At 54.1% G+C, this 9,526-nt stretch overlaps 1 protein-coding gene across 1 annotated transcript; it reads right to left on the bottom strand.

The window, feature by feature from the left end:
- Window positions 1–252: 252 nt before the first annotated feature.
- Window positions 253–7,174, bottom strand: LOC102434472 (melanoma-associated antigen 4-like). Its single transcript, XM_023752989.1, is given in 3 exon segments — window positions 253–993; window positions 996–1,087; window positions 7,075–7,174. Coding segments are annotated over 3 exon segments (933 nt in total).
- Between the last annotated feature and the right edge of the window lie 2,352 nt (window positions 7,175–9,526).

Genomic DNA, 9,526 nt, shown 5'->3' with positions numbered 1-9,526 from the left:
TGCTGAAGCTTATGAAATTTTCTATGAAAAAGAACATTTGAAAATTCCTAAAGGAATCAAGGATACATTTCTAAATCATCACAGGAACCCAAAGATGCCACAGCCCTTATTCCTGCAACTCGCCCTAGAACTCACGACCTAGAACACTGACTGCCCTCTTCTCAAAAGCAGAGGAAAGAACTAGCCTCACATCATGTCCAGCAGGAGAAGCTGCCAGAAAGGGGCCTGGAATGTGCTAGGGTGTAACTTGGCTCAGGTCCCCTCTTCCTCACCACTCAGAGCCTCTTCGGACAGGGATAGATTGGAAGTGGGATCCCTTCTATAAACCCTGAGCAAAAACTCCAGGACTTTCAACTTGGTGGTCTCAGCATTGGCCCTGGGGCCCCACAGGAACTGGTAGCGAGCAGGATTGCTGTTGGGCACCTGCCGGTACTCCAGGTACTTTTCCTGCACCCAAACTTTGGTGAGGAGCTCCCTGGGCTCCCCATAGAGCCAATGCTCCTTCCCGTCATGCACCCCCCTGACATGCATGGCTTTCCAGACTTCCTCCTCAGAAGCACAGTCGCCCTCTGTGGCAATAAGCCACAGAAGTGTGACCAGGAGGCCAGTGTTGGGAAATCTGTGCCCATTGCCCACCATCCCATCATAGGTGAGGCCCAAGGTGGTCACCAGGACATAGGTGTGGGCACTGGGGTCCACTTCCTTCACATCAATGCCAAAGACCAGCTGCATGCACTCAGAGGCTGCGCTGAAGATCTCAGGGAAGTGGTCCTGGTGCTCTTTGATGACCTTACTCAGCATTTCTGCTTTTGTGGTCGGCTCCTTTGCACAATACTTGAGGAGCAGGAACATCACCAGGTAAACCTTCTTCAAACATAGGGCACCTTGGAGAGAGGACTCGGCCTCTTCAGAGCTCTCCCTGTTGCTTGCCCCCTCCTTATCTGGGCTGCTGGAGCCCTCATCTTCACATTGGCTACATGGAGAGGATGCCTGGGGGCTATGGGGGAAAGGCAGGCACCCTGGGGGCTATGGGGAGGACTTGGTGTCTCAGGAGCAGCTGCCTCCTCCAGGCTCTCTTGGAATAGTCCTGAGAGAGAGGAAGAGATAGAGGAGGAGGGAGATATAGCCTCCTCCTCCTCTACCTCCTCAGGCCCAAGCAGCTGCACCGCCACCAGTTCCTGGTTCTCCCTCGGGTCCTGATGGTCTTCCTCAGGCTTACAGAGCTCACTCATCTGATGGTGATGCATGATGACATGTGCTGGGACAGAGTGTGGGAAGGTGGGCAATGGGGACCCACAGGCCTGGGAGAGAGAGGGAGTGTGAGGGGCCTCAGCTGAGAAACACACCTTAGGCAGATCTGACAACAGTGACTTACAGGTCTCTTATTTTAGGAGTGCTCTCGGGCTTCACGGGGTTCTCTCCTCAGCGACCTGTCCAGTAAGATCCTGAAGGAGAAAGTGAGAAGGCTCCTCAGGGTGCAGCTGGCACAATCCAAGGTCCTGGGAAAGACAGTGTGGTGAGGAGGGATTGGGTGCTGTGGGGTCTCCTCTGTTCTGGATGGGGGATCCCCTCCATGCTCACTCAGGGTCTTCACCAGTCCACGGGCAGGGCCTTCTTCTCCCCCTCTGCTGGCCTGAGACAAAACTCTCAGAACAAGACCACACACTTCTGAGACTAACCAGAAGGACTTGGGGTGGCTCCACATCTGGCCATACCTGCACAGAGTCTAATAGTTGTCACTAAGGAACAATAATGTCTGACCTTACTCTATTGATTCCATCTATCCCACTAAGCTTTTACCCTGTCACTGTCCAGGAACTGAAACAACTCCATCTGCGGACCTGAGGTTACCCTCCTAAAGGAAAGGCCTCATCTCCATAGGTAACTGAGGAGGAATTAAGGGGAGCCAGTACACCCACAATTCCATGTCTCCCCATTCCTGGCAAAAATGGCTTGGCAGACCTTGGGCTCCATGTATGCTTGTTTTAGGGGTCCCCTCATTCTGCACTGTAACCACCCTGCCAACTCATGGGAACCTGACTCGACCTCTGTCCAGACCCTCAGACCAAGGCCTTCCCCTCCCCCAGACCACCAATCTAAAAGTCAGGAGGGTCTTAGACTGACAGCCGTGCCCAGGGTTTCCAGGGCTGAGTGTAGGGGCAGGCTGGATTTCTGTGGTGTCCCGTTTTTGTCTCAGGGCTTGGGGTACACCCACTCCTCCCTTGGGGCCCTCATCTTCACTTTGGCAAGACCCGGGACACTTCTCACTGTTGAGAGGATACCCCTCCTCAGATGACCGGACTTTGTCCACTCAGACCAAGGTCCTCACCTACCTGAGAGCCCCAAGAGAATGAGGAGGCACCACATTGCAAAAACTTCAGGGGTAGCCTCAGGTGGCTACCATCTTCCCTCTCCACATCCCCCTACCCCCGCGGAATCCCTGCCATCATCACAAAATGTTGGCAGCAGGGACTGGGCCCTCTGTCCTGGTTGCATTCCCGGTGCCCATTTGGCTATTCATTATCACTGCTGCCAGGACCTGCCCCACCTCCATGCCTCCCACCTGGGATGCTCTATCTCCCCCCGCCTTATAGAAAGGCCCTGCCTCACCGAGGACTCCCCACTTTCCCACCCACGATAGTAAGGAGCGTGCCACTTAGGTCCACTGTTGTTCCTTTCAGGGTTGAGGACTGGGGACAGCTGGTCTTTGTATCACCCCTCCTGTTCTGAGAAGGGGGTGTACATTGAGGCTTCACATGCACACCCAGAAGATCCTGGGACTAGTCCCTCTGCTGATCTCAGGTTATCTCTGAGACTGAGGTCCTCACATCCCCAAGATCCCCCCATCCACCTCCATGTGGCAATAGCAGGAGTTGGCAACATCAGTCCTTTCTGCCAGGGTCTTCCTGGGTCTGAGAACAGGGCAAGCTAGACACTGTAATGTTCCTCCCCCTTGGAGTGGGGAAGCTGCACATCTTCCCCCCTCTCAGATGGACCTTTTCTTGAGATCTGCCAGATCCTGGGACTCTGCTATGCTGACCAGATGTGGACCCATCTACTGACATGCAATTGGCCCTCAAGCCTCACTGCCCTGAGAGCCCAAGGCAGAAGGAAGGGTGCACCACCTGAGGCTACCCCTGCCTATGGACTTCAGGGATGACAGAGGCAGGGCTGCTTTCAGTGGGAACCCTCTGTTTGAGGTGCAAGGGGTCCCCTCAGTGACCTGAAGACCTCTGCTAGATTTCTTCTTGGCAGAGACTAGATCTATCCCTTCTCCGAACCTGAGGATTCAGGCCGCCCTCTGCTGTCCTGAAGCCACATTCCTCAGACCAAGGCCTTCACATCCTGAAGACTCCTGAGGCAGAACTCAGGAAATATCTCATGTGGTTGTCCTGCTCTGGAGTCCAAGTGCAGGGCCACAGAATCAATCTCTGCTTGGGAGTTCTAGGTCCTCCATCCACCCTCAAGGTCCTCACCTTAATGCCCCGCAGAACCTGCCCCTCCCCCCAGCCCCCATGCCTCAGCGATCTGAGGCCCTGTTCCTGATACCAAGTCCCAGTCGCTCTCAGACCCACATGGCAGATGTCAGGAGATGCCACACGTGGTCATTCTGCCACAGAGTCTTGTACCACTGACAGCATGGTCAGGCTTCTGTGGGTGTCTCCTCTGTCCTCCCTTATGGTTCTTACTTTGACCCCTGGGAGGTCCTGGGCTCCTCCTTCTGCTGACTTGAGGCTTGGACCCAGAGACCAAAGACTTCACTGCTCTGAGACACCCCCGCCCCCCCAGGGGAAGCCTGTGGACATCACATTAGGCGACTAAAGCCTGGGACTATAAGGGCTGATGGGAGGAGTGGAGATGGACTCCATGGTTCCTTGGCCCTCCCTCTCGTCCTCAACTGATTCCCAGCAGTACCTGGCCACTGTCCCTTGCCCACCTAAGTTTGCTCCCATTACCTCATACTAAAGTCTTAATCGCTCTCTGTCTCCTGAAGCAGTTTTCAATGGATGCCACATGCAGCCAACCTATCCAGGGTCTCCCATGGCTGACAGTGGAGATGGAGCAGAATTTTGTTCCTTCTTCTCTACCTGAGAGCTAGACGACTCAGTTCTCCTTCAGGGTCTTGACACACATATGAAGAAGCACCTGTACACCTCCCTTTGCCAGCCTGAGACCACTCCCATTAGAACCAAGAGCTGGGTCCTCCCATGAGGAAGTTGGGGGAGGGCACAGCCTCACCATTCTGCCCTGGGTCTCTCAGCGCTCCCTCTGGTCCTCACCTTGATTCCAGGCAAATCCTGGGTCCCTCCCTCTGCTGACCTGATGTGGCTCCCCTCAGACCTTGTGGTTGACTCACAAATTCTCCAAGAAGGTGGGGAGGTGGGTTGCAGGAAGTAGTATTCAGCCAGTCAGCTCAGTTCCTGGGACTCAGGGTGCTGACAGAAGGGGCAAAGCTGGATTCTGTGGTGGTGGTGGTGGGGGGGCAATCTTCCCTCAGGGTCATACCGGGACTCTCTGCAGGACTAGGCTCCTTCCCTCTATGGACGTGTAGCAATCCTCCAGACTTGGTCCTCGCCTCTCTCAGACTTCCGGGCAGAACTCACTGAACATTATACCTGGAAAGCATTCGCGGCACCTACCATGGCAAAGAGTGAGAGTGAGCTTTTGTGGAGCTCTACGTTGGGGGTTCCTGGGTCCCCTCATTCCTCCCTCCTGGTCCTCACCTTGACTCCGGCCGGCCCTGGGCCCTCCCTCTGCCTACCTGAGGCCCTGCTCCTTTCACTGAAACCCACAGGCTCACTGATCCGGATGTGAAGCCATGGATGCCACTTGGCTCTGGGCAGCAACTCTGCCCTCCCCTCTGTGGACCTGAAGCCCTGCACGTTTTATCAAGTTCCAAGCCTGGCTCAGACCTGCTGCTGAAGTCAGGGGACACGGCACATGGTCATTCCCCCTGGAGCACCCCATGGCTTGTAGCAGGGGAGGACTTTTATGGGGTCCCCTACATTGTGGGGCCCAGGGTCACCTCCGTGCTCCCTCAGCTGACCTGTGGTGCTGCTCCTTACACTGCACCTGGATGGGGAAGTCAGGAAACTATGCCTGTGGTCAGCTTGCCCACTGGGCTTCCTCGGTCTGAGGATTATGGGGTCCAGGCCCCCAATCTCCCTCAGGGTCCTCAACTTGACAGCAGCAGGACCTGGGGTCCCCCCTGTGCTGCCTGAAGCCCTGTTCCTTCTACCAAACCCCCCGTGTCTCTCAGACCCAATGTAGAAATCACAAAGCACAATGCGTGAACTCACCCCTCCCCCACCCACAGGAGGCCGGCCCGATGGACACTGTTCTGGGGTGAAGGCCCCCAATCTCCCTCAGGGTCCCCACGCTGACGCCGGGCAGGTCCCGGACCCCCTCTGCCGACCTGAGACGCCGCCGTGACAGGGAGCCACCCGGGGGTCTCAGACCCGGAGGACCCGGAAGTCAGGCCTCGCTGCTTGCGGTCACCCCGCGCCTTGGGGCCCCCGGGACTGACTGCTCTGGGCCCAGAGTCACCTTGTCCCCCCCACGGCCTCACCATGAGGCCTGCAGGTCCTGGGACCCTCCCTCTGTGAACCGGGAGGCCGGACCCCCACACGGAGGCCGTCACCCCCGAGACCCCAGGGGAGGCCTGTGGGCCTCACTCCCCAGGGCTCCCGGCAGGGGCTGGACTAGCTCCCCGGGACCTCCGTCTGGTCCTCACCCTGATTCCAGGCAGAGCCTGGGCCCGCTGGTGCCGACCTGAGGTGGCTCCCCTCAGCGCTTGTCCAGTCTACCGACCCGAAGCCGGCCTCCCAAAGATGGCGCTCTCCTCTCTCAGACTTCCGGGGCGCAAGTCAGTGGGCGGAACTTCCGGACTGGCTCTCTGGAGTCCCCAGGGCCTGAGAGCAGGGGCAGAGAGCGGATCTAGGGCCTGGAAGTCCTGTTTCTGTTCCCCTCCCGCATCTGACAACACCAGGGCCCCCGCCCTCTGTGGACTTCAGTCTGTGTCCCTCAGACCGAGGCTCAAACTCCCCAGATTTCCCCGGCAGGTGGAGGCATATGCTCAGCCGAGAGCCCCACCCAGGGTCCCTAGAGCTGACAGGAGCACCAGGAGTTGGATGCTGTAGTGCCCTCTGTTCTGAAGCCTGTGGACCACGAAGTCCTCACCCTGGAGGGCCTCACACCCCTTGCAGAGATCGCTGCCGAACCAGGACCGATGCTGCGGGGGAAGCTGTTGCGCCCAGGACGTGTCAGGGGCAGAGAAGAAGGATTATTATGAGTGAGGATTAAAAAGTGAAAACACCTGCACTGGACAAGGGAAATGTAGACAGACAACCACAATCCCACAACACCTCCCCAAATCCCTACTGCTGCTCAGCATCTTCAGTAGTAGCTAACCTTTAGAACCCACAGTTTCCACAGTGTCAACTAAGCTGGTAAAGAAACCCCATAAGACCCTTTGATCTTCTTTGCTCTCCATCCCTTTGAACAGGGATAGGAAGAAACTGGGATGCTTGCTATTGACCCTGAGCTAATATTTCAGGACTTTCAACTTGCTGCTTTCAGCATGGGCTCTGGGACCCCACAGGATCTCATACGGTGCAGGATCACTTGTGAACAGGGTAGTACAAATACAGGTTTGGTCAATGTCATTCACAAACTTAGATGCTGAAGCTTGTGAAACCTTCACTGAAAAGAAACAACATTTGAAAAATTCCCATAGAAAACAAGGATAAATTTCTAAATCATCACGGGTACCCAAAGATGCTACAGCCCTTTATCCCCGCAACTTGCCCTGGGCCTCACAACCTAAAACGTGGACTTCCCTCTTCTCAAATGCAGAGTGAAGAATTAGCCTCACATCATGGCCAGCTGGAGAAGCTGCCAGACCTGGGCTTGAAACGTGCCCGGGTGCAACTTGGCTCAGGCCCCCTCTTCCTCGCCACTCATAGCCTCTTCAGACAGGGATGGGATGGAGCTAGGATCCCTTTTCTATAATCCTTGAACAAAAATTCAAGGACTTTCAACTTGGTGGTCTCAGCGTGGGCCTTGAGACCCCACGGAACTTGTGGTGTTCCAGATCACTGTTGGGCACCTGAAGGTACAGCAGGTACTGTTCCTGCAGCCAAACGATGGTGAGGAGCCCCCGTGGGATGCCCATAGATCCAATGTTCCTTCCCATCATGCACCCCCATGACCTGCAGGGCTTCCCAGATTTCATCCTCGGGGACACAGTTGCCCTTTGTGGCGATCACCCACACAAGTGTGACCAGGAGGCCATTGTTGGGAAATCTGTGCTCATTGCTCACCATCCTGCTCCTAAGGTATCTTGCAAAAGAGCGAATCACAAAGGCAGAAATGCTGAATGGTGTCATCAAAAAGTACCAGGACCGCTTCCCTGAGATCTTCATCCAAGTCTCCAGTGGGTGCAGCTGGTATTTGGCATTGATTGGAGGGAAGTAGACCCAGTGACCACTCCTATGTCCTGGTCACCACCATGGGCCTCACCTATGACTGGGGGCTGATCAAGAAAGAAGACCTGACCAAGAGAGGCAGCAATACACAAGGAGCTTTACTGGATAGGGCCTGGACTGGGCTGAGGAAGAGAAGAGTCCCTCACAGCAGGACACCCTTTATGGGTTTTTGGGTCAGGAGGGCACTGTCCAGAAGGGAGTACTATGGTTTGAATGCTTGTGTCCCTGTAAAAGGCTGACGTTGAAACCTTAACCCCTAAAGATGACAACATTAGGAGGTTGGGCCTGTGGGAGGTGCTTAAGTCATGAGGGTTGAGCCCTCAGGGATGGGAGTAGCACCTTACAAAATGTCTTCAGAGAGATCCACGCTACTTCCACCATGTGAGGACACAGCAAGGAGGGCTCTCACAGCAGCACAGTGGCACCTTATTCTGGGACTTCCAGCCCCCAGAACAGGGGGAAGTAAATTTCTGTTCTCGATAACCTACTCAGTCTGTGGTATTTTGTTGTGGCAGCCCCCCTGGACTAAGGGAGGAGGGCAAGGGAACAGCTGGAAGACTGGCATTGGAGAGGAGGCTCACGTGTCTAAGTGAAGCTGCTCAGCAGCTCTGGGGGAGTGGCTTGAGGTCTTAGAACCACAAGGCTCTCTTTTATCTACTCTGAGCAGCCAGGCTAGCCTCAAGGGCCCCAGAGAGCAGAGCTCAGTATTTTCTCTTTGGCTGCAAGGCTGTGCGGATGCAACAGCTAGGTCAGGACTGAAATCATTTCTCCCTAGGGGGCGGCTGTATTGGTAGCCCAGTCAGCTGTGCTGTGCTGGAGTCACATGACTATGGGGGCTCTGTTCATACGGTGGCAACACACACAGATCATCTCTGGGGCCTTTGGAACTCTGAAGAACAAACCAATCACCTCTGTCAAAAGGTCCTGAGCATGGTGCCTAATAAACACTGTCTGACTGGTGGTTGTGGGACCCAGGGTTGAATTTCTGGGACTGAGCAGGCTTACAGAGGGAGGCCATTTCCATAGTGCCTTTCTTCAACTCCATTGAAGTCAACAGTGTGAACATTTCATCTTCAGAAGAAAAGATGAGCCTGATGTCCTAGATTCTTCATGACAATGGAAATTTGGTGGTTCTTGATTCAAAGATCCTCTAGAAACCTCGGGACTCAAGAGTGCCTAAAACATATCAAATAAACACCCTTTCCCCACAAAATGACAGACTCTGCTTTCCAGAGGCTTCTCTCCAATTTCCTTCCAATAAAATGAGCAAGTCCCTTTAAATAAGTGATTAGCAGAGTCATGAGCTAGCAAAGGCCACAGGGACACCTCATTTTCAGCCTTCAAAAAACATGCTTAAGGAACAATTATTTGGTAGGCAACCGAAGGGAGCTGGCTGTTTAACCAGAGACACTAGGAGCTTCTCTTTGAAAAGCCAGCCATTCTAATCCTCTAGGGCACTGGTCTGCAAACTCATTAGTCAACAGAGCAAAATATCAACAGTACAACAATTGAAACTTCTTTTGAGAGCCAAATTTTTTAAACTTAAACTATATAGGTGGGTACATTGTTATTAACTTAATTAGGGTACTCCTATGGCTAAGAAGAGCCACACTAAAGGGGCCAAAGAGCAGCAAGTGGCTTGAGCTGCAGTTTGCCGACCACAGCTCCAGGGCATGTCCTTCAAGAATAAACTGATTATTGAATGAATGCTTTATAAACCTGTTTAGAAGCACAAAGACCATGGACTAAATCTGAATCTAGACTTGGGGCTCATCTTTAGGCTGATAGGCACCTTGGGGTATTTCCTTCCCTAATGCCTCTGGCTTCCATTTCAGAAAAAAGGAACAGGAACAACCCTCGGAGAGGACAAATAACACCACTTAGTGGCAGAGCTGGGACCAGGACCTAGGACCCTTGCAGGTGGTGCCTTTCCATCTCCCTATACAGAGTGATTATTAAGACCAAAGTTACCCCAAACAGCTAGAGAACAGGGTGAGTGAGTGGAATGCTTTGTTTCCCCAGAGCTGAATATGTGCTTA

This window comes from Myotis lucifugus, unplaced genomic scaffold (genome assembly GCF_000147115.1).
Source record: "Myotis lucifugus unplaced genomic scaffold, Myoluc2.0 scaffold_40, whole genome shotgun sequence".
NCBI classification, from domain to species: Eukaryota; Metazoa; Chordata; class Mammalia; order Chiroptera; family Vespertilionidae; genus Myotis; species Myotis lucifugus.
Note: the sequence above shows the minus strand (reverse complement) of the source record. Positions and strands in the feature narration are given on the sequence as shown.